Source organism: Tupaia chinensis, unplaced genomic scaffold, assembly GCF_000334495.1.
Source record: "Tupaia chinensis unplaced genomic scaffold, TupChi_1.0 Scaffold000627_1, whole genome shotgun sequence".
In the NCBI taxonomy this organism is placed as follows: Eukaryota; Metazoa; Chordata; class Mammalia; order Scandentia; family Tupaiidae; genus Tupaia; species Tupaia belangeri.
This window is the reverse complement of record NW_006160147.1, coordinates 3,357,292-3,381,579: the sequence shown is the minus strand read 5'-3', so window position 1 is coordinate 3,381,579 and position 24,288 is coordinate 3,357,292. Positions and strand designations below refer to the sequence as shown.

The 24,288-nt window shown below is 56.5% G+C and overlaps 1 protein-coding gene across 16 annotated transcripts in view; it reads right to left on the bottom strand.

The window, feature by feature from the left end:
• NFASC (neurofascin) overlaps positions 1 to 24,288 on the bottom strand; it is a 237,611-nt gene that overhangs the window by 22,442 nt on the left and 190,881 nt on the right. For 5 of the 16 annotated variants that reach the window (XM_006159237.3, XM_027776052.1, XM_027776050.1 and 2 more), the window contains 15 exons: positions 23,788 to 23,899; positions 23,295 to 23,461; positions 22,732 to 22,879; positions 21,498 to 21,622; positions 20,624 to 20,668; positions 19,385 to 19,486; positions 18,908 to 19,105; positions 17,447 to 17,517; positions 15,984 to 16,206; positions 14,025 to 14,140; positions 11,003 to 11,207; positions 9,644 to 9,766; positions 8,442 to 8,615; positions 5,946 to 5,960; positions 743 to 970 (listed from right to left, as the gene is read on the bottom strand). In XM_006159237.3, coding sequence (XP_006159299.1) covers positions 743 to 970; positions 5,946 to 5,960; positions 8,442 to 8,615; positions 9,644 to 9,766; positions 11,003 to 11,207; positions 14,025 to 14,140; positions 15,984 to 16,206; positions 17,447 to 17,517; positions 18,908 to 19,105; positions 19,385 to 19,486; positions 20,624 to 20,668; positions 21,498 to 21,622; positions 22,732 to 22,879; positions 23,295 to 23,461; positions 23,788 to 23,899 — 2,052 coding nt within the window. The remainder of the gene's footprint in view (positions 1 to 742; positions 971 to 5,945; positions 5,961 to 8,441; positions 8,616 to 9,643; positions 9,767 to 11,002; positions 11,208 to 14,024; positions 14,141 to 15,983; positions 16,207 to 17,446; positions 17,518 to 18,907; positions 19,106 to 19,384; positions 19,487 to 20,623; positions 20,669 to 21,497; positions 21,623 to 22,731; positions 22,880 to 23,294; positions 23,462 to 23,787; positions 23,900 to 24,288) is intronic. The other 11 variants (XM_027776051.1, XM_027776055.1, XM_027776057.1 and 8 more) reach the window with 7 other exon arrangements.

The following is a 24,288-nucleotide window of genomic DNA, read 5'->3' as shown; positions in this document are numbered from 1 at the left end:
AGAGCTTCCTGGAGTGGCTGCCAGTTGCAGGAAATGCACATTTTCCTGACTCAGTAGGCTGGCCTGGGGATCGATTCTTACCAGCCACCCCCTCCCCCAGAGCAACTGCAATTTCCCCTCCCTATGCATTTGGGGGTGTGGGGAAGAGGAGCGGGAGAGTAATGGAGCACCCTGGGGCACTATGGGAGTCTGGGCAGTACTGTTTCCTGGCAGCTCTGACTTAAAAGCAGCGCCTGTAAGTGGTCCTTGGGGCTGAGGGGCACAGAAAGAGCAGGGTTCTGGGGAACTGATCTTGCCCTGGTCTGTTCCTCAGTCCCCACTCTGCAAGACTGGATCAAACCGGCCAGAGCAGGATGCTCTCTTCTTGCTGGCTACAGTGTTGGAACTTTTCCCTTTCTTGCACCCTACCCTTTGGGGTGCTCAGCCCTGAGCGGCTTCTTTGCCGTGTAGGTGGAGGCAGTCCCCCTATCTGGGACTGAAGTTGGCCCACTGCCAAGGGATAGGGACCAGGGCTAGGCTAGCATGAGGGGTACTGGGCCGCCAAGGGACGTGTGGGTGTGCTGGGGATAGAGGGCCTCTGGGCCTCTAGGCTTCTGGGCTGCAAATCCAGCCATGTGTGAGTTTCTGGAGGAGAAACAAAGGTGGGTGTTGGCAAACACCACCGCGGACCCCACTCCTATCTGTTTCTTGAGCCAGCCGGGGAGGTAGGCTGGGGCAGGGGAGCGCGGGCAATGCGTAGTACCGGCTTCGTGTATCTTAGTCCCAGTGGTGGTGGTGGGAGGACTCTCCGTGGTGGTGGTGGCGGCAGTGGTTGTAGTTGTGGCGACGGTGGTGGTGGCCATGGTGGTAGGTGCGACAGTTGGGATGATGGGAACGGTTGTGGCTTCCTTGGTGGCAGCAATGGCAGTAGCATCAGTACTGCTCACAGCGCCCGTCGCGCCCACAGGCGTCGGGGGCAGTGTGGGAGGAGCTGAGAGGGAAATGTAAAATAGCCGAGTCTGGTTGGTTTGGCTGCGCCAGCCTGGACACACGGCCCCCGCGTGCACGCAGGCAGCCCCGGAGGAGACGGACCGCGGTGATCGAAGCCCCCGCGCATAACGACCGGGTCAGATGGACGACAGCGACACAAAACACAGCCATGGGCGGTTCCGGAAGAGAATGAAGCCCTGTGTTTGTTTCATTTTCTTCTCATGGTCTGTGTGGCTCGAAGCACCCAGCATGCACCCAGCCAGGTGTGAGGATGAGGGTGGGAAGGGACATGGACCGATCACCCCGACCCCACGGACGACACAAGTCCCAGGCCAGACGCCACCCAGACACAGGCCAAGCAGCATCAGCTGGATCCAGCCCTGGAGCCCCAGCCTCAGGGGCCCACGCATCCTTGCCAAAATCACCCTCTGTCGTGCCTGAGTTCAGACAGAGCCAGCACCTAGAGCCAGCACCGTGGAGAGCAACCCCACTCTGATGAGCTTTCGAGCCCCACCAGCTGTTTCCTGCCCTGTCCTGCCTTCCCTCTCCCTTCTCTGCCCAATGGCGGCCCTTTCTGCAAAGAAGCCGACCCAGGCTGACTTCTGGTTGGGCCTTCCTCTCCAGGAAACTTGGAGACCAGGAACTCCATGTCCTTTCCGGTCATGTTGGAGTGCGGGGAATGGTGCTATCAAGTGATTGTGTGACCTGAATGCAGCGCACCATGGCTCCAGCTCACAGCGGACACAGACCCCCCCAGGCCAAGAGTGAGACACATCTGGGCTTTCTTTCTACATAAACTTTCATCTGGGGCACAGGGTGGGTCCGTCTGGGTGAGTCTCACCCATCTCCCACGCAAAGCTACTGTTTGACATCGGCCAGCCTTTTCCTGGGGGTCAGCCTTTTCCTGGGCCCCCTTTCCTTTTACGGAATGGTTGTGGAAGCAAACAAGAGACCGCTGCCCTATCTTCACAATCCAGTGCCAATATTTGCTAAGACTCAGAGTGTGGGAAGGATGAGACAAATCAGAGAGAGAGCCATCTCTCCTCCTCGCGTTCGTTCTCCGAAGATCTGACCACGGTCCCTTTTCTAATGTGGATGCTAAAATGGAGCAGCAGGCAAGGGCCTGAAGACACAGCAGGTAACTTCAGCTCCCAGGGAACAGTGACATCCTGCTCAACCTCACATCTCCAGAAGTTCAGGAAAGTAATATCCCCCACCTTCCCCCATACAGGGGATAGGGAGGGAAGCCAGGTAAGAATTGCCAGAGAACTTTTTTGGGCGGAGAACAAAGTCACCCTAGGCCTTCTCAACCAGACCCAGACCAACAAGAGCCCTCTCGTTGCTCTGCGTCTCCAACGGTGACGTTCCCCACAGAGAAGGAGGGCATGTTCCCAGGTCCTGCTGCTTCCTCCCTTGGGAGGTCAGAGGTATCACTGGGCCCTGGGGATGCTGACTGCAGGGGGCACACTGGGCAGCTGACTGTCCCATTCAGTTCAGAGACTTGGGGCAAGTTCTGAGTCCCCCTTACTCCCCAACCCCGTCAACTCCCAGACATTAGGAAGTCGGGGGAAGGGCGGGAACGGGGACGGCTCCCCTGGTCATGTTCCGTATTTAGGGATATATCGAGAACAAGGTGGCCCCAGGCTTGGAGCGTAAGCCCAGTGCTGTCAACCCTCAGCACGAGGGATTCAGTGATCCCGTCCACCAACACACACACACACAGTCACAAGAGACCCCCGGGCCTGGCCCCTGCAACTCGGCTCCCAGGGCCCTGGACACCCATGGGCTCTTCCTATCGCTCTGGGCAGCTGGGAGGAACCTGGGGAGGCTGCTCTGTCCATCTGAGCAGAACTGTTCTGATGAACTTCCTTATCACCGGTACATTTCTAATCTCTCCCCTTCCCATAGCTACCTAAAGGTGTCATTAGAATACACTCCCTTTAACTTTGACACCCTACACTGTGTGGTAAAGGGACATGCAGGTTCAGTGGTTACTGCATCTCCCAGGCCCTGCACCCAGGTCCATCTTCCCCAAAGCTACACACACTGTCATGAGGTCCCTTGGCCCTGGTACAGGCAGAATCCCTCACACCCCGACAGGACCCATGGCCAGGCCCAGGTGCTCCCCAGGGCGTTCCAGGGACAGAGATGGCTAGGTTAGAGCTAGGCCTGGTTTCTCACTCAGTTGGTCAGAGATGAGGATGCTTCCATGCCGTGCTGTCCCCACCCTCTGATGGCCACTGTCAGATAAACGCAGGAAGCGTTTATCTCCCATGATGGCTACCTGGCTGCCCCCTTTCTTGCTCAGTAGTGACAGTCTTGGGGGCCAGAGGTGAGAGAGGACAGGGGTCACTTTCTAGGAAGACGTCCTGGGACCTGCCATAGAGTCACCAGAGGTCCTGGAGAGGACACAAATCTGGCTGGCTGTGGTCACAGCTGGCCAATGAGTGCGCTCCCTAAGCAGCTCATGAGCTGATCTATCGTCCCAAGGTTGGAAGAAGGCACCAGAGAGACGGAGGGCAGAGGCAAGAAGAAGAGGCTCTGGGAAAGAGGCAAAGTTTCCTCGGAGAAGACCACCCATTACTTAGGTCAAAAGAGAATGGCCTGAGTTCCCTGGGATGAGTTAGGGGAGAGGACAGAGGGCAACCAAGCCCAGAACAGGAGGTAGCTGGCGGGACCACAGGCCAGGTACAGCTGTTCTCGGCTAGGGTGCCATTTCTAGCCACTACAGGAACCGTGGGGGTGGAGACGGTCCTGGTCAGTGCTGACCAGAGACCACCAGCTTGGAAAGGGGAAGAGGGGGAAGGGACCCCCCATGACCTAAGGGAGAGCCAGGGCAGGCCTAGAGCTGGAACGCCAAACCAGAACAGCAGGCAGTGTCAACCTCATGGCTGTCCAGTGCACGACAGGAGGCAGCCTGGCCATGGCCGAGGGTTCTCCATGAGTTCGAGGAGCACTGTGTAGGAGGCCACGCCTCATTCACCTTTCTGTCCCCGGAACCTGCCACGGAGCTGGCCCCTACCAGGAGCCCACCGAACATTTGCAGATCTGAGTGGGCAGCAGCTGCAGACATTCCATGGTGGAAGGTTCAGTCCATAAATGTCGACCTGGCCTGTGGACACCCCGGCCAGATCACAGCTTGTCAGGGCAGCTGGGCAGCAGTCCTCAGAGACTGCCGACACAGGGATGAGTGGGATTATCTTCACTGGGTGAGAGACACACAGCCCACTTTGGGGGGGAAAGCACCTGTGTTAGGAGAGGATGGGGGAAGGGCGGTAGGCTGGACGCCGGGCCATCAAAAATGTCAGACCGAGCTCCACGGCTTGGAAGCTGCCCATTGTGCAGAAGGTTCTGGTGCATGGAGAGCTGAGAACAGCTGATGCTATCAGCACGTCTCCTTCACAAAAAAGAGCAGTCTGCCTCTGTTCCCGTGTCACCTGGCAGTTGGAGCCCAGCAGGCACGTTTGATGGAGGGACAGAGGTGCAAGCTCATTCTGCATGACGCGAGGAATCTGCCTTTCTAAATGGCAAGTGGGAAGTGGGGCGTTTGGGACAACACCCCCTGATAACTGCCACTCACAAGAGGGGCCTACAGACGGGCACAGATGCCCACGGAATGAGGCAGACACTCTGCCGCAGATCCACTTGCCCTGGGTCCCAGGGCTCTGGGAAGGGGGAGGGGAGTGGGGAGCTGCTTACCAACGAGTGTCTAGCTGACTCGCCTCCTGCCCGCCCTGCTTCTCCCCTTCTGTCCTCACCAGGCCTGCATGGACCGCCCTGACGACGGTGTTAACAGTCAAGGAGGGGCTTACATAAGTGGGAATCGGGCCAGGCACACCCCCCCAGTGTGGCCAGGAAGGCTCTCCCCCTGGTCCCTAGGACTGTGTCTCAGACTCACAGCCCAGCAGCGGTGTTCAGGCCTGTGAGGAGGCACTGGGCCTGGTCAGTCTGGGTTACTAGGGGCAGAGGGTGGAGAGGATGAATGAGGGCAGGATGCTGGTAGCTCACCACACGGATCTCACAGGCAAAACACACGCAAACTGAAGGAAGCAGGGTGCGCAACAGAAAGAGAATCAACCTAGAAATGGCAGGGGGACAAGCCAAGGAGGAAACCAAATGGTGCCCTCCCCACTGACCAGCCTCAGTCCTCCCCTAGCTGCCTCGCGTTCAAGGGGCTCTGTGGACCCCTTTCTCAGCCTTTGCTCTGCCAGGGCAAGCCCATTCTCATTTCAGAGGAGGGCTAGGAGAGGACCCGGGGTCCCTCATCTAGCCTCTTCAGCTTGGGGACAGGCCTTCTGTGGAGAGGAGCCTTCTGATGGCCCTTGAACCCATGGCATGAAGACTTGGAAGGAAGAGGTTAGCAGGACCTGCCTGCCCAGTGCCACCCCTACGCCCTGGGAGTAGAGATTGTTCTGTCACTAAGTGCATCGAGAAGCTGGGTTCTGAGGAACGAGGCACAGTGGGCGCTGGCACCGAGACTGGGGCACCTGGCCCGATCCAAGGACATGCTTGCTCGTTCTCGAGCAGACCACGTACTGGCAGAGCCGGGGCTGGGCCCCCATGCAGCATGCAAGGCCATCATGCACTGCGTTCACCCTCTCAGGGGAAGGCCTGACCGGAACCAGGGCCAGGGGCCGCTCAGAGGCTCAGGACTCTCCATGCCGAGTGGAGGCATGGGCCCTAGTGGCTCATGGGAAGTAACCTATCAGCTTCAGAGAACACTGCCACTCTCAGAGCACGCAGGAGCCTGGGTGTGGGACCCCCTAAGCCATCCTCCTTCTAGTGGAGGGGGAGAAGGTGTGTGATCTCCAGTCCCATCCTCCACACACTTCCTCGATGGTCTGGCTTCCCAACCACTGAGAGGGTGAGCCTGGAGCATGCTTCCAGCCCAAGCCAGGCTCTTTTCTGCCCCGGCTGGGTGGCTCCACCTGCGTTGCCCCGTGCCATGCCCATTACCTCCGCGGCTGGTACAGTACCTGCAGTTGGAGTAGCTTCAGAGCACAGCGCCCAAGATGGCCAGAGAGAGGGAGAGAGAGTGAGGAGGGAAGAGAAAACAGCACCGGTGAAACCACAGGACAAGCAAGCAGAGAAGGTTCCGGCTCAAACCCGACCCAGCCGGTGTGGCCCAGTCCTGGCCCCTACCCTGAGGATGCCAGCTGGTGTCGGGGCGCCTTCACTAGAATCATAAATGTCCCCACAAAACCATTTTATCTGGGTCTTGGGGACCTTTCCAACACACTCTGTTGCTACGTCTTCTCAAGGGGCAGTCATCTAAAAGGTGGCAGCCAAGACAGCTCACCCTGAGTGCTACATCCCCAGCTCTTTCCCCGAGGGTGTGGCCTGCCCTGGCTAGGTTGGGGGCCCTCCATGACCCCAGGAATTGGGAGGATAAGGTGGAAGTGATGAAGGAAGATAGCGACCCCAGTCAAAAGGATGGTTCCTGTATCTTTGGGGAAGATGCCGAGTGTGGGCTGGGTAGGGGAGGAGGAGCCTCTTCCGTGAAGCTGTCCACACCGTCTCAGCCTCAGAATGCCCGGGCACTTGGAAGCGGTGGAGCCTCGCAGGCCGATCCGGCATCCTGCTGCCCCAATTCTTTCCCAGCAATTGTACTTCAGGAAATTAGAAACTCATGTGTAGACTGAGCGCCCTAAAGGAATTCCTGAATTTTCTGCAAATCCCTAAGTGGAGAAGAAAGTCTCTCTCTGTCCCTTTGTCCCCTGGTGCTGTAGAGCATTCCCTGGGGTAGTTACTGGGCTGGACAATGGAGCTCTGTCATGTTCTGTACTGGCTGGAGATGGGGAGGGGGAAGAGGCTTTCTCCATTTATCTCCTTACAGAACCGACTAATCACGGAGTGCATGGTGGCCTGGCCTGGCCTGGCCTTTGGTAACAGGCAACCCATCAGTCCTGCTTTGGCGCGGCCCCCTTCACTGTCTCAGCGCTGGCCTGCTGGCCTGCTGGCCAGGGCAGGTGGCTGGGGAAGCACTGATGCTCTCCTGGGATGGGGCGGGGTGGGCCAGGGCAAGGGCCCCAGCCTTCTGGAGAAAGCACTAGATGTGAGAGCTTGTCAGCCTTAGGGAACCTACCCACACCACCTCTTCTTGGGGGCTTCCCTTGCAGAACGAAGGCCCCTCCTCGGCAGCCACTGCACTGGCTTTATCTAGCTACGCGGATGTCCTTGTGGCTACCTCCCCTCTTAGACGGTGTGAGCTTCTTATCACTTTTGTGTCCTTTGCTTTTGGCACAGACTCTGGCATCTCACATAGCGGTGCTCAAGAAATGGCTGTTGACTAGACCATGGGGCCTCTGAGAGGCAAAAGGGTCCCCACCTTCTCACGGGAGCTCCGTTAACACTGCGGCTCTGCCGACTTGCTCCCTGAGAAGTCCCTGCACCGAATCCAGCGCACGTGCGAGTGGGCCTGGAGCCCCCTCCAGTGGAGTCCTCAGGCAGGTGCAGCTCCACTGGGGGACCTCGCGCTGCCAGGAGATGCCAGGACCCAGGAGGTAACTCAATTGCCCTTAGTGAAAGCTGGCTTGACAAATGGCTATTTCCCATGGGCCTCCTCTCTGCAGCAGCAGTCCTTGGGGGTAGAGGGGCTGTCCCCACGGCTCTCATGGGCATTCCTTAACATTCCTGCCTCCCATCAGAGGTGAACGTGTTTATTATTGTGTGGGGTTCTTTTGCATACACGCTGAGTATTCCTTATCTGAAATCCCTGGGATCAGAAGTGTTTCACAAATTGGATTTTTTTTTTTAATTTTTAGAATATAGTGGAGTCTCCCAAAAGTTTGTAGAAAATGGGTCTCATGAAAAAGTGCATGGATTTCCAAGGTTTTCTGCACCAAAATAAACTCATACTTTAATCCTATTTTTCCACAAACTTGTTGAAGTGCCTTGATATTTGCACACACGTGAGGATATATCTTGGGGGGTGGGACTCACGGCTAAGCACAAAATTTACTTGTTTCATGTACACATTATGCACACAGCCTGACAGCAATCACTACAATATTTCCGTATTGCAGTGCGACTCTGACCCGTCACATGAAGTCAGGTGTGACACCTGGGTGTCATGTTCAACGGTTTCGGATTTCGGAGTATTTCGGATTGCAGAGTTTCAGATTAGGGGCGTTTGACCTCTATTTACTTTTAACATTTCCCTTTATCTCCCAACCTATGTTCTCTTCCTTACTCCTCATCAAAAAGGAAACATGACAGATGTCACGTAGCTGAGCACGTCAAGGCAAAGTGGGGACCCTGGTCTCACCCCAACAGTCTAATGAGATCTTAGTTTTCCTGACGCAAGGCCAGCACCTGCCTCTTAGCACATAAGAAGAGTTCTCTTACTGAGGCTCGAGGACGTGCAGCCTCACGGCCTCCCCATCCCAGGAGGCCAGGCACAGTTCTGTGTTTTTCTAGGCTTCAGAATTAGCTGGGGCCTTTTACCCCGGAAGCTGCAGCCAGGTACCTACCTTCATTTGGAGGTGCTGGCGACTCCTCCGTGACTGCCTCCCCAGAGCCCACCTGCGTCCTGGCGCTGAGCGTAAAGCGGTAGCGGGACACCGGGTCTGCCCTCTGCACCGTGAACTTGGTCTGATTGGGAGAGAAAGTTTCCGCCATCTGCTTTCCTACTTTGGTTCCATTAACTGGGGAGAGACAGGAAAGGGGAATGAAACTTCTGCAACACGACCAGAGTGGGTTATATAACCTGCAGATGCAAGAACACCTTCCTGGCTGCTAAAAAGGGAGACAGAGGCACCTGCCTGGTGAGCTGAAAGGCTGGGGCTCAAAGGAGAGCGCTTGCAAGCAGCACCCCCTCCTGGCCCTTTGGGTACACCCTGGGTTAACACCTCCTCACTGACCCCATTGTCTCTGCTCGCTGCAAAGTTGCATGGCACTCTGAAAGATTCTGTCTATAATCCCCAAGCCCTTTCAACAGGGACTGAATCCTAGAGCTCCTTTCTCCCTTTCAGACAGATCTAGGGCAAAACCATGAGGGCTTTTGATTACGAATAATGTCTTTAGGAAAAGCATATTCAATATACCTCAAAGGGCCAGGGGGTCAGGTCCAGGGTGGATTCAGAATAGCACACATTCGGTAAGTAAAATCGTTAATGACACAGGGCCCGGCCCTCGAGCTCCCAATAAGCTACCACATCACCTCCCTGAGAAGGCTCAAAGTTTTTCAAGTGCAGGGACACCCCAGTCTCGCATATGATGCTGAGCTATGGAGCTGGGGTCTGCCCCCCACCCCAGGCTCCTGATTCGTCACTCCACAGCTGCCTGGCCGTCAATGACACCTTGTGACGGTGTCTCCTGTGTGTCTGTGGGTGCCCCTGCACACGTGTATACTCTGCCCCATCCCACCTGGTAAGATGTTCTCTCCCAGACTGTAGGAGATCCCGAAGGCGGGGCTGTCTTCCTCGGGAGACCAGAGCTCCCTCCTTTCACCCACCAGACTAGAAGCCCCCCGCGGGCGGTGCAGTGTAAGGAGCTGTGCCGAAATAGGGCCTCCCCTGCCTCCCCGGCCCTCTACCCCTCGGCAATGCCCTCGGCAATGCCCTCGGCAATGCCCTCTGCACCCGTGGGCTCTCCACCGTGATGACCCAGATAAAGTGTAAGAGTGGGGTCTCTGCTTCCCAGGTGATTGGAGAGAGAGAAGGGCAGAACATACAGGCCACGTATTTGAGGGTGTATCCAATCAGGATCCCATTGGGGTGTTCTGGGTGATCCCATTCCAGGTTGATTGTCTGCAGGTTGGGCTGCCGGACTCGGAAACGCCTGGGGGCACTGGGTACTTGGGGAAGGAGGAGAGAGCAGGGGAGATGAGGGGGAGGGGAGGGGAGGGGAGCAGGGAGATGAGGAAAACACAAAAACAAAGCACAGTGTGAAGGCCTTGAACCCAGGAACCTCCATGCTGGAGAGCTGCTAACCCTGAACTTGGGAGCACTCCGAGGCGGCCAGAGCCCGCTGCCCCGTCCAGAACGGAGGACGAGAATGACTCGGGCTCTGCTGCTGGAATGGGGAGGGAGTCAACCAGGTTTTCCTTGAGCGACCACCCTGGACTCGCACACTTAGGCTCCCATCCTGCAAGACGCCCTGAAGTCGGGCAGAGCCATCTGTAAGGTAGGAAACCAAGGGCAGCTGCTCCGTGGAGGCTGCGGGTGCTCAAATCCCAGCCCAGGACTCTCACCACTGGCTCCAGGCAGCAGGATCGGCCTTCTGAGTGGAGAATGCTGGGTTTAGGGGAGAGGAGAAAGAAACCCAGGATGGGAGGCCTGGAAAGTGTGGGCGGGGCAGCAGTGACTGACGATGAAAACCAAACTGAGGAGGAGGGAAGACAGGAAGAAAGAAAACAAGAGGGAAGAACAGAGGAGAGGAGGAAGGAGGAGGAGAAAGAAAACCGGGGGAGATAACAGTTAAGAAGAGAGGGGGAGAAACAAGAGGACAACGCTATGCCGAGCGACTAAGAGGACTGGTAGGACAGCGGGCGGGACCAGGAACCTCAAAGGCACCTGTGTCCCCAGGACCAGGTCAAGCCATAAACTTGCAGAGGGAAAGGCTACACCAGGTACCCTGAGAGCCACCCCCCACACAGCTGCCGTCCCAGTGAAAGCGTCCTGAAGATGGGGAGCGAAGTGGCAAATCGCGGGTGCTGGTAACGATCAGCTGGCTCCAGGCACTCAGGAAAGACTCTTTGGTTGCACTCACACGGTGGGACTTCAGCCGTAGGAGGTGGTGGAGAGGCCAGGCTGCCGCTGGGAGTGTGATGCGCTGGGAGTCAGTCCTGGCACGACATCAGCAGACTGCACAGGCCTGCTCTGAGATCCAGCCTGCTGTCAGAGCAGGACCCCGTGGTGACAGAGCGCTCTGCAGAATGGCAGGAGCCACTCAACTTGTCAGTCATCGGCTCCTCGAGGCCACGCGGAGGTCACCTTGTCCCATCCATGCTGGTCACGCTGCTGCTGCTTCAGGCACGGGCGTGTGCTACCCTCGTCTTGCCCCACCCCGAAGAGCTGCGGGTCAGACCTACCTCCTTCTGGGGTGGTGAACTCCTTGGTCTCACTGCGAGGCCCATCACCTCTCCCATTGACCACAACCATCTCCAGCTTGTAGTTACTGTAGGGGAAGAGGCGGGACACCACGCCCCGGGGGCGGTCACCGGGGAAGCTGGCTTGCTGTCTCTTCTGAGACACCCACAGGTTCTTCAGTAAACTGCTCTCCCTCCAGTAGTAGGCCTTCGGGACAGAGGCAGGCTGTGAGGGCTCAGCAGCTCGGGCCGGGTTAGTCGTTAGTGGTGGTGGCAGTGACCCGTCTTCCCTTTTGCTCACTACAGGCTCAAGTCCCACACGGCCTCATCAGCTTCGTGGAGGGCTGGGGGCAGCCTGGCAGCCCCACCATTAGCCGCTCACGAATATGAATATTTATGTCGAACAAGAAATCATTTTCCAAGCCATGCCACCTCCTCAGGGAAGGGGCATTTGGCCAAGCCTACACTGAGCCGCTCCGTCGTGAGGCTTTTTCCAAGCAGGTAGCAGGTTGCTCAGGGCATCCGTGCCAGGACCACAAAGATGACCAAGGGTCCAGGCACAGAAAGCTCCACTGTGTGCTCAAGGGCAGCGTCACCTCGAGGGAGATTAGTGTGGTTTAGATTGGCAGCAGACGGAGCTGGGAAGGAGAAGGTTACCCCCAGCAGCCAGAATGGGAAAGGGTTGGTTCAATCTTTTGAAGTCAAGTAGTTTCTTTTCCTATTGTTTAAAGACCTTTAGGAGTGAGCTAGTCACATGTCCACGACTGTGGGACATCTGGCTGTGTGGTAGCAGAGCCTGGGTAGACAGGATAGCTGTGGAGGGAGGTGGTGTCGCAGGGCACAGCGGAGTGAGTATACCTCAGGAGCTCTGATTAGCAGTGGATGAGAAGCCAGGTCGGGCTGCCAGGCCGGTGTCACCCTGGCTGCCCACCGTAAGGAGGGGTCCAGACTTAGAGGGAGACCTGATGGATGTTAGCCAAGGAACTCTCCAGGTAGGCAGGTAACAGGTGCGAGTCAGGCGCCGGGCAGAGCTCGCCAAGTGAGTGCGTCCTTTTGCCTTCCGTCCCCTGTGTGCCAGATTCATTTCCCAAGAAAAGACAGGCCCCGTCCGTCTGCCCCAACTGTGCATCAGCCCACTCCTGAGGACCACTGAGGTCACGGAACCTGTATCAATCATGGTTTCAGCCGTCCTCACTTCCCAGCCAACTTCGATTAACTTCCAGAGGGCATGTGCACTTGCCAGAGAGAGGAGGGAGAAAACCACCCCTAAAGGGGTGTGGTCATGCCACAATCTCTTCTCCATTTCTTCACCTTGTTGGGATTTGAGGCACGTACACACCCTTGCCCAGCATCTGGGACTGGGATTCGAACTGGAGTCAGCTATGTGGGATCTGGCTGCCTTAACCACTAGGCTATGAGGCGGTTTTCTCAGCCAACATTTTTTCTTTTTTGAGAGGGTTTTGCTATAGAGTGTGTGCACTCGTCAGAAAGACAGAGAGAGAGACAGAGAGACAGAAAGCGAGAAATCACCCCCCAGGGGGGGTGGCCACGCTGCAATCCCTTCTCCTTTCAGGATCTTGGGCACGCACGCACACGCGCCCGGCTGAGTTTAAGCCACTGGGTCCAGGACTCAAACCGTGGTCGCCTACATGGGAATCCAGCGACATAGCCATTGCGCCAACTGCTGGTTCCTCTCAGTCAACTTTTAAATAGAGGTACTCATATAGGAGGCCTTGTACAATGGGACTTCAAAAAGTTCATGAAAAAATAGAATTAAAGGTACAAATTTATTTTGGTGCCTTTTTTTTTTTTTTTTAGATTCTGTTTTTTCTTATAGGCTGCATGTGCTCACCAGAGACACAGGGAAAGTGAGAAATCACCTTCCAGGAGGAATGACCACACCGAAATCCCTTTTCCTTCTGGGATTTTGGGAACGCATGCACATGAGCCCGGCATATTTTTCAGGCTGTGGAGTCCAGGACTTGAACCTTGGAGGCCGCATGGGACCCAGCGCCTTAACCACCATGTTACTTGCTGGCCCTTCTGTGAACTTTTTGAAGACCTGTTAGTTAACCTGGATTTTTTCCGCCTGCTCATTTCAGCTCACCCTTTCAGAGGAGAGATGACTGGGCAGGGGTACAGAAATTGCGGGCCCTGGTAATCCCTGTGCTGGGTAGCTGGAGTCGGGAGGGTGTCTGCACCCCTGTGGTTTTGTCTGTTAGTGGTGGCTTCATGAAGCCGAACTGGGGAGGGCAAGCAGCCCAGGAGAGGCCATTAGGAGAGGGCGGGGGTAGCTCGGCAGTGCCTCGCACTCCTCCCGGTGCACGTGTGTCCACTCACATGTTCCATACACAATGTGCTATGCAACGTCCACCAAGCCCACCACCCTTCCCAGGGTTTTCTGCCGAGCAGGATCTCTCAGCGTATGAGGGGACTTCAAATCGTTCATGGAAAAATGAACTTAAAGTACTAGTTTATTTTGATGCAAAGAAGTTTTGTGAGCCATACATAGTTTTTTTTTTTTTTAATTTTAGAAAGTTGTTTGCTATAGAGCGTATGTTTCTTTCTGCCAAGAAAGAGACAGAGGAGACAGAGCAGAGAGAAGGAAAGTGAGAAATCTCCCCCCCTCCATGGGGGATGGCCACACTGCAATCCCCACTCCTCTAGTCTCCTCTCAGGATTTTGGGCATGTATGCCCATGTGAAGCCACTAGGTCTGGGACTTGGACTACAGTTGGCCATTTGGGAGTCCAATACCTTAACTACCATGCTGCCTGAATTTTTAAAACTATATGCATTTTCCACGAACTTTTGGAAGGCCCCTTGTCTACCGCAGGATACATCAATGTGTGTTTACCCGGGGTGTATTTTTGAACAGCTGACCCTAGACACCACCTCCTTGAATCAGCTCTGGATCCCACGAATATCTCTAGGACCCCTTTCAAATATCCTGTGCCCCGCATCTGCTACCCCCGGCCCTGGTTAGCAGCTGGGTGGTTAGGGGAGCTGGGAGCTGGCTTCCTCACGCGGTACTCCCTGAGCTGGCCCTGGACCGTGTCGGAGTAGACGCGGTTCCACTGAAGGCTGATGGCTGTGCTGTTCAGGACTCGGACTTTAACTTCAGTGGGTGCGGCCCTGGGATCTGCAAGGTTTGGGGACAGAAAGCTGGTTACGCAGGCATGGCTAGCCCCTGGACTCCTGTGTCCCCTCTGGCTTGTCTCTCCACTCTGGACCCTGGGTACTGCAGGAGGGCAGGGCCATGTCTCTACCTTCAGCTAATTGCGGGTACAGAGGGAAGGCTCAGGAAAAGGTGGCAGAGAGGTGGAAGGGGCCCCGCCCATGTCCAGAGCGCAGGTTCCATATGCCCCTCCAGCCATGCTCTGCACTCCCCACTGGCTCCATGTCTTGGGAGGCCGTTCCCCTGGACCATATCAGCAGGCCTCCCTGTTCTCAGTTACCCGACAGGTTTAACTGGTAAGAGGTGCCCACGGGAGATCCCAGGGCAGGAGGAGAAGGGTGTGAACATCGGTTCCCTGGTTTCCTCTTTGTCAGGCATGGCACTCTCCTACAGCTCCTGAGGGTGGCCCTCGATGGTGGTGGTGACTTATCCGTCCCCTGCTCCATCGGGGCTCAGTGGTGAGACGGCTTCAGCCAGCCTTTGAGGCAGCCCTCCGCACCCTGCCTTTCCTCCCAACTCTGCCCACGTTTCAGTGCATCTGTTACGCCTGCCGGGAACACTACCCACCGAGACAGGTTGCCCTAACCTAGTCCTGAAGCGTTCTGATCCCCGGACTACCAGCAAAGGGAAGGCTACTCCTTCCCTGTAACTGAGTCTTGCCCTGTTCTCTACTCAGCTGCAAAAGCGGTTCTGCCCCAACCCCTTTCACCCCCCAGAGCACAGTCTGCAGGGGTAGAGGCAACAAAATGGTGGGGCAGTCCACGAAGCCCAGGACCGGATGTGGTCCCTTCACTCACCGTCCAGCAGTCCTCACTGGGCTTCTCTCTGGAAGTGCTCCATCGTGGAGGTAAGGTGGGCTTGCTGACCCCTGCTTATCACCCACATGGTCTAATCCTCAGTCACCTCCAGGGCCCAGCCCCTACCCCTTCCCATCTCCCTGTGGGGAACACCACCTGCGCTCCCACTGACCCAACCATGCTCGATGACACACTCCTCCCAGGACTGTCCCTAATCCCTTCCTTGACCTCACCATCCATCTCCGTGGTCCCTTTCTCGGATCAGACCCAGCACCAACAGGGCGTGGACTGCCCGTGCCAAGAAGGGGCCCCCCTGCCTCCTGCTCTGCCAGCAGATTGTGGGATTGATGTGCTAGGACAGATAGGCCATTCCCGTCTGTGAAAGCACACACTCCCACATATATGTCCACAAGCTCCTCAATTTACCCTCAGGAGTGGCCAGCCTCCAAAAAACTCCTCTCCTTGGTTCATTTCCAAGGGCAGGAGCAGCCCTGGGATGCCGGCCTCCACAGGAAGGTCAGGGGCTTGCAGACCTCCCCACCCCTCAAGGCTTCCAGGGGGCCATGGAGGAGGGGCCCTGCTTCCTGTGGAGGTGCCTCATTCGGCCCGTTGGGATGGGTAGTCCTGACGTCTTTCTTGGTGCGAGTGTGGCTCGGCAGCAGGGCACCCTGCTGGGGAGGGTCTGAAGACCCAGGTGAGATTGTCAAGCCTGACATTTATTCACATAGAACACTGGCAAGGGTTTTCTTTCCCAGGGCCTGGGTTTTCACACCTGGAGGGGACTGGGGGAGGAGCTGACATGCAGTGATCCTACCTGGTGTTCAGATGGTGGCGTCCTGCCTGACTCCGGACCTGTTGGGGCTCTATGTTCTAGCTCACCGCGTAGTTGTTCTCTTTCCTGGGACCAGGCTGTCCTCCCACAACCCACCTACAGATCCTGGCTATGACAGTGGCCGTGTGCGGCCTGGCTGTGAGGGTCCTGTCTGGGGGGATGCTGGGAGGGTACTCACAATCTTCTCCGGAGTAACCGATGACAGTTTCTGGCTCAGGACCCTTCCCGAAGTCATTTTCAGCTTGGACTCGGATCTCATAGGGCACATAGACAGGGGTCTGCCCCACAACGTAGCGAGAGCCCCACACGGTGGCATTGTTCCAGGTGTCGCGTGTCTCCCTCCGCCTCCACTTGACAATGTATCGCAGGTTGGGGCCAAAGGCAGAGGTGGCATTCATGGGCTGGTGGGAGAGACAGACCGACAGACGGTGGAAAGGACGCAGGCCAGGAGGCTGATGTGCCCACACCTTGCCCTCTTCCTGTGCCAGGTGCCCCTCCCAGATCTGCCTAACACTGACCAGGCCCCTTGCAGGGTAGGGGAGAACACACCTCCCTTCCTGATGAGTCCCCCAAAACCAAGAGGCCTATGAGCTCAGCTGTGACAAAGGCTTCACCTCAGACCTAGTTACTTTGATCCTAGAGCCACCCACATCTGCAGGTACAAAGGGGGTTAAAGCTTTATCTTCCATAGAGCAATAATAAAATATGGAGGGTAATATAATCTTCTCCGACGTCGAGAAAGGGATGCAGGTGGTCTAACCACAGCTCGCCTCCTGCCAATGACCTGAGAGTCCAGAGCTGACTCTGTTTCTACCGAATCCAGAGTGTCTGTCCCGTCCTTCCCAACAGGTCCGAGTTCCTCGAAGGGGGGTGCAGTGCTGTCCTTTATTATCTAAGCACCAGGGATCTGGAACCCAGGCTCGGCCCCGTGGCTGTTGCTCCAGTTGGGAAAGGCTGTGAGGCCCTTGGAAAGGCAGGTCTAGGTGGTCAGGGTCCAGACACTGCCTCCCGCCTGTGTCACTTGTGCAGCAGCTCAGAAATGGCACCGTTTCTGCATCTGCATGTGCAGCTCTCAGACTTGGAAGTGGTTTGGGGAGTAAAATAGTCTTTTATTGACCACATACCCCAGTTTTGATTTGGAAAGCACAGCCAGGGAGGTCAGGATAAAGATGGGACTTTGCAGTCACAGCCTGGGGCCATCTCTCCAGTCACCTAGCTCATTCCCTGATTAAAGGAAAGTTGATGCTGAGCGGGTCTCAGACAAAGGTCTCTCTTCCACTCTCGACCATCCCCAGCGAGGGGACCCAGAACACTCCAAGGCTCGACAGTGGTGTTTCACCTAGAACTTTCCTAATCTAACCCGGCTCCCTCCTTCATCGTATTCGGCTGGCATTCTGTATACCCTTTTAGACCGACAGTCTTGAACTTGGCCACCTCTGCACCTTAGACGTCGCTCCTGGACATCTGGCCTGCTTGCTTTCTGGATGCCCAACCCAGAAAAGAGCTTGGTTTTTCAAACAGTGGCCAGACAGTCTGAGCCACACGGGGGCCGCAGCGTCCCAGGGTATAAGGGCAAAGGCCTCCAAGTGCATGCTGATAGGTGAGCGGGCCCATCGGGGCTGAGGTGGGAGGGCCGCTTACCGTCCACGTGATCTCCATGTTGTTCTTCCTGGTTCCTTCTCCTTTCACGTCACTGGGATTGGACTCAGGGGCTGGAACCCAAAGGAACGCAGAGTTCAAGTCCAATTTGTGCCTTACCCGTGCAATCTGTCCCCCTCCCATCGGACAGGTCCTGCGATGCTCTGCTGTGTCTCAGTGTGTAACCACACTTAGGCTTTTTCTTGTGTGTGTGATTCGCCTTCCCAGCTAAGAGTTAAGCCCCACTGCAGGCTAATTTCTTTTACGTTTTAATCCCCAACCAGACAGCATTTATCATAAGGCTTTCCACACTGGGTGGTCAGTAAGCCAACTCAATGTGGATCATCTCCCATGTGGATGATCCACTGTGCTTGACACCAGACTGGTTTACCCCTGGCATTTAACAGTTGTGGGGAGCATCTCCACCCTCCATGAGCTGGTGCGATTTCAGAAATCTAAACGTTACCCGTGAGTGTTAGAAAAAGAAATTGGAAGTAACACTGGATAATGGATTTCCACTGCACCTCTTCGCCACAGCTCTCCCCTTTAAAGCAAATAATCAAGGCATCTTAATAGGTTGGGGGCTGGCAGGTGGCGTGGCGGTTAAGGATGCTGGACTCCCACATGTTTGACTGTGGTTCAAGTCCCGGACCTGGCAGCTGGCTTTCTCCCTCTCTGGTCAAATTATAAATAAATAAATAAAGTTACATAAAATAATTCTAAAAAGAAAAGAGGACTTATTAACAGGCTGGCCACGATGGTACAGCGATAACCAACGCTCTGCTATGTGAGGCCATGTGGGGAGGGTCTGGGTTTGCACCCCGCATACGTGCTGGGCTCTGGCTAACTGAGGCGGGGGAGCACAGAAAGACCCTGTTGGAAGTGCCTGTCTCTGTCTCTCGTGGAACAAGTAAATCAACTAAAGGCAATTTTATATCAGTAATAGTAAAGATGGCAGTTGACATTTACTGTTTGCTACACGCTAGCATCATGGCCAACATCTGACATGCATTGTTGTCTTTTAACTTCCCAAAAGGCGCATGGTCTTGCTAGAGAGAGATGGAGAAAGAGAGACAGAGAAAGAAGGAAAGTGAGAAAGCACCTCCCCTGGGAGATGTTCATACACTGCAATCCCTTCTCCTCCATGTCTCCCTCCATTTGGGATTTTAGGCATGCACGCACACATGCCTGGAGTGTTTCTCACGCTGCTGGGGCCGGGACTTGAACTGCATGGTTAGCCATGTGAGATCCAGCTGCCATAGGCTGGCCTCTGACATGCATTTCCAAATGCATCCTTTGCAACAGCTCCATGAGGTCGGTGTTGCTATTACTCTGTTTCACAGATGAGGAAGTCAAGCTTTGGAGTAATTAAAGTAACTGGCCTAGAATCACGCGGTGGGGATCTGGGCAACTCAGCTTGAACTCAGGGTTCCAGAGCCTTCTCTGCAGCCCTGGACTACTCACGAGCTCCACTGGTTCGGTAGCGCTCAGATGGGAGGCTGGGATGGCTGCTCCCGACCTCGTTGACAGCAATAACGCGGAACTGGTAGTTGACATATGGGGACAGCTGGAGGATGGCTGAGTTGACACTGCCCGGGAACTTGGAATGGTCATGCCAGACCCCTGGTTGGAACTGGTCCTCTTCAAACTGGACGACGTAGTCTGGGTGGGCACAGAAGATGGCAGTTTTGGGAGCTGAGTTCTGTGTTCTTCAAAGGCATTTCCTCCTTGGCTCCCATTACTCTACAATCTCCCTCGCACATAGACATGTGGGCAGCTCTTCCCAAGACACAGGAAGGAAGCCAGGCCACCATGCCTTCTGAGGAAAGGCCTGGACACTCAGCCAGGGAGACAGGGTGGGACCAGGAGCTAGCAAAGCCCTGGGTTTGGGGCTGTCACCACTTCCCCCACAGGTATTGGCTCACTGGGCCCTGGGCTGACCTGTGATGGGGCTGTTGTTATCGTCCCCCGGGATCCAGGTCAGCCTCACGCTCCTCTCAGCCAGGTCGGTGAGCTCCAGGTCCCGGGGTCTGTCTGGCCGTCCTGGCAGCAGAGGGAGGTGTGTGAGCTAGAGTCAGCCTGACCTGTGCTGGCCCCAGCACTGGACAGGGCCCTGAGGGGCTCGGGCACTGCTACCAGCAGAAACCAATCCCGGCCTGCCCTGGGACTCAGCACAGGGACCACTCTCTTCCCTCAGGGGCCAAAGAACAAACAGGAGATCCCCTCAATTCCACTGCCACCCAAAAGAACACCAAAGATGTGGAACCAGGAAATAAAGAGGGTCATGCAGGACACAGAGAAAAGCCGGGATGTATTCCAGGCCTACGGGCACCCTGAGGGTGCAAGCTTCTAGAAAATGTCGCCCTTTTCATGAGACCCATGCTCACAACAGCAAGGAGAGCTGACCAGGAGAGTGGGGTTTGCCTCATTCCCTTGGGTAATTACCTCCTACTCTGTGTGTCAGGAGGCAGGAGTTCAAGTAGGGGCTTGGAGTGCTGAGGACAGACAGACTGGGGAAGTGGGGAGGGGGCTGAGAAAGAGGACCAGGCTGGGGAGGAGGTGGAGACTCAGTCTAGAAGTTTCAGTGATGCAGAGCATGCTTCTAGTCAGGGGTAAGCACAGCCCCTCCCTGGGCTCTGAGCTCACTAGGATGGTTTAATGGCTGTAAGCACCATCCTAGCCGGGCAATAAGGCCATCCAGCCACTGACCGGCAGCCAAGGGAGCAGGGCGGGCAGTGGGATGACTTCTTCCACCCTGGCTCCCTGCACCAGCCCTCTCCATATTTGGGCTGGTTTCCGGAAGGATCAGGTGAGACAGAGGCCCGTGTTCGTGTGTGCGTGCATGTCGGGGAGGGTACATACTATAGGTTAATGACAGTTGGAAGGGTGTGGGCTTTCCTGGATGGGCTTCATACACTGTGGGGTCACTGGGGGTGGAGAACGGGCCTGCCCAAAGGAGCAGTGAGCATGGCCAGTGGTAACGGATGGGGGAAACAGCCGCAAGACTGAGCTCAAGCTGTGAAAGGAGCGGGGCGCCCAGAGTAGGGTCTGAGGGGCTCAGGGAGGTGGAGGTGGGGCACCTGGGTGGGGAGTGTTTTCCAGGAGCCTGTCCACTGGCCCTTCCTTCTTCTGGACTCCAGCCCCAGGGGCCCAAGAGGGCCCGCGATTAGTGTGAATTACCTTTGGGCAGGGCTGCCAAACGGTTAGTTGGAGTGGCCTGATCAGCTGCAAAGGTAAGATGGGTTATCCAGGTTAGCAGGTTATCCAGGGGTAAGGCATTCTGGAAGGACAGCTGCCCTTGGGCGGAGGTGTTCCAGGCACGGCTTCACCCCCACTTCCACGGAGAACGCCCACCCTCACAGAGGCCGTCGGTGTCTCCTCTGTGGCAGGGGCTGATCCTCTGCTTCATTCTTGTCCTAAGACCATCGCTGTGCCTGGGCCCAGCATGCCCAGCAATTGTGCCTCTCCACCATGGAAGGGACGAGAGCGCACCGAGACTAGCGGTGCAGGGTGCCCAGAGAGAGGACGGAGGTGAGGAGGGCACAACGAGAGGCCTGCTCTCCTGGGAGGGAGACGCCCCCTTCCTGGGTTTGGGCTGGCTTAGTCCCAGTCCAGCCTGCACACAGGACAGGGAGACACGGAGCCCTCTTACGCAGTGCGGCGCCTGTGCGAGATGCCACACAAACCCAAGGACAGGGCGGGAGGGGAGCGAGGGCAGCAAGGCTGTTGGGAGCACAAACCAAACTCAGTCTTGTTTAATACTGGACGGTTTTAATCGGCTTAGTGGCAGTGTTAGGAAGGAGGTAAAAACGATCACAAAAACCCCTCTCCACTCTTTCTACAGCTACTGGGCACTCTTCAGCCAAGATCTGGGGGGCTAATAATTCCACTCAGGGGGTACACTGTCCAGCATAGCTGGTTCTGAAAGCCAAAGCTTCCAGATGTCGAAAAGTGAGGGATCCCCATGCCCAGGTGGCCTCTGGCCACTACGGCAAGCGTCCTGGGAGGCGTCCGGATAGGGGAGGCCTGTGCCGGTGTGTGCAGGGGCAGTTACCTAGCACGGTCAGGTAGGCCTTGGCCAGGTCTTGGTCCAGCTCGGTGCTGGCGACGCACGTGTAACTGCCCTGGTCCCGCTCAGCCACTCCGAAGATGGTCAGGGAGTCCTCTTCCTTCTTCATCCTGCAAAGGGACCGTGGAGGAGCTGGAAGAGGGCAAGGGAGTGCTGGATTCTGTCTGATCCCCTCTCTACAGTGTGGATCTCGAGTCAGAAGGAAGAGGGAAGCAGCTGGGGACCCCTACGGCTCCTGCTGGGGGTCTGAGGATCCACCCAAGGCCCTCGGGTCACCTGGAGTAGTCACATACTTGATCCGGGAGGGAGGAGGGAGGACCAAGTGGCCCTGGACTATGTCCTCTGCCTTCCTGTCCCACACCTGCGTCTGTGCCGTCACCGCGCTGGCACCCCTCTGGGATTAGGACACTGGGTCCACCCCCTGAAGGACAAATGAGGGTCCCTTCTTGTCCCATATTTGTAACTCTGCTGTCAGCCCAGACTCGTGTCCTCTGCACCCAGGCCTGGCCCTGGCTGCTCTGAACTATGCCCCATCTAGGAGAAGGCACCTCAGGGCAGGATGGGACCTTAAAGGTGTCAGCAACCATGGCATGCCAGGATGCCAATGCCTGCCTGCAGGTGTGCCTTCTGCGAAGTCAGATGATGGCTGGAAACAGCTGTGCCAGCCCCAGCCACATCCTGCCTTTCCAGATGGGAGAGACGACAGGAGAGGTTGGAACCAGCCATTCTCAACCCTGGCTGCTCACCAGAAACTCTTAGGAGGAAATTTAACTACTCAGGGTCAGAGTCCTAGCCCACACCGATAAAACCAGAACCTGGGGGAGGGCAGAGGCAGGCACAGTAAGGGCTGAAAAGCATCACTAGCTGCAAGGGGGGAGTTGCTCAGGCCAGCCCTGCCCTCTACTGGAGAACAGGAGTACTGCACACAGGGCGGGAGGATGACACAGGAAAGGGGAGGCCCGGGTTGTAGAAAGCAAAGAGGAGCGAAGAGGGGCAGAGAAGTGGAGGCAGAGAGGAGTGAAAGAGAGGGCAGCAGGGGCTGATGGGGCAAAGGGAGGAGGGTGTGAGGGTTCCCCCCAACGAGGTAGGGAGCTGTCCATTACCCCCTCCTTGGTACACAGGTTCCCTATCCCGGGCTCCTCCATGTGTCATCAAGAGCAAGGGAAGAGAAAACGCCCCTCCAGCTCGCTCCCGGGAGAGGACGGGGAGGACCGGAAACCTGTTGCTAATGTAGAGAGGCCCGTCGTCCTTCAGCCAGGAGATGCTGAGTTTCAGGGAGGGGTCGTGCTTCACGCGACATTCCAGCTGCACCGTAGTGCCCCTTTTGGCCACCTGGTCTTCGGGCATGCGGTAGATCCTGGTGGGGTCTGCGAAGAATCCCAGGGGGCTGTCACTGGCCTGTGCTCTGCCCAGGACCCCGATGGGGCCACATGCACTACACACTTGACCTTGAGGCCTCGGACCAGCCGCAACAGTGCAGAAAGATTACGCAGTTGTAGGAACGGAGGGAGTCCTGGTGTGGGTAACCCCAATGGTGAACGACCCCAAATCCTATCTGGCTCAGGGATACAGGACAGTCCTTCGGGGGTGACGGTGGGGAGCAGGTTTCCCCTCCATTTCCTCTGCACCGGGACGGTACTGTAAGCTGCCTGGTGTGTACAGCATCAGCTGGAAGCCCGGGGAGGACGTGCAGACCCTCGGGGTTCAACATTAGATGTGCTGTGTTTTCTTGGGTGGCCTCCTTACCCCTCCCCGAGCTCCCCCCGCGGACCCTTCCTCTACCTTTGACCTCCAGGCGCACTTGGTTTTCGGCTTTGCCCAGGATGTTGGTGGCGACGCAGGTATAGATGCCCTGGTCTTCCTTGCGGATCATCTTTATTTCCAGACTGCCGTTCTCGTAGACGTGGTAGTTGCCACCATCCAGGTTGCTCCCTTGCCCATTCTTAAACCTCACAACAGAGCAGCACACGCGGCTCTGAGAAAGGACCTCGCCCGACGGAGCAGGGAGGCGACCGACCAAGGGGTGCAGAGGAGCCCCACGCGAGGAGTCTGGAGCCCTGAGCTTTGTGGGCCTGCCTCCGCCCGCTAGTCCCCGGTCTCGGCACCCCTGGGCTTTGGTTTCCCTTCTGTGCAATAAGGGGAGCGGCCTAAATGATCAACCAAATCCCTCCTCGCTTTGATTCTGTCAGGTTCCCAGGTCTCGCTGAATAGCCGTGATCACGAGAAAGGTGACAGACAATCCCTGTGGGGAAGGACCCAGGCCCTGGGAACTTACCATCGGAGGGTGGGGATGGGAGATCCAAAGAATGGGCAGTCCAGTCGTGTTCGGTTGTACAGGATCACCCTAATAAGCTGGTTCCGGGGGGACAGCATCCGAGGTGGCACATCTGCAATACCCAGAGAACCCATCTCGGGCTCCGCGTCTTCCCCTCGGGTCTTGTCTCTACTCACCTTCCCCTTACACTGCTTTCCAGCACCAAGACACCTTCCCTTATCAACCCCCCACCCCCGCCCAGAAGCCCCTAAGGATTCGGTTATACACCTGCCCACAGCCTACTCGACATCCGATCTATCTTTGGCAAAGGGTCTCCCCCAGTTACCCAGCAGGTTCTGTAGCTCCCCCATTCACGGCCCTAAGGCAGCTCCTAGGGACCACCTCCCTCCATCTTCTCCCTGTTCTCAGAACCATTTCCCACCCTGAGAGCCATCCAAGAACCCAGGGAGAGTCCACGAGGACACAGCAGGGGATGAAGTGGACCACCCTCTCTCAGCAGGA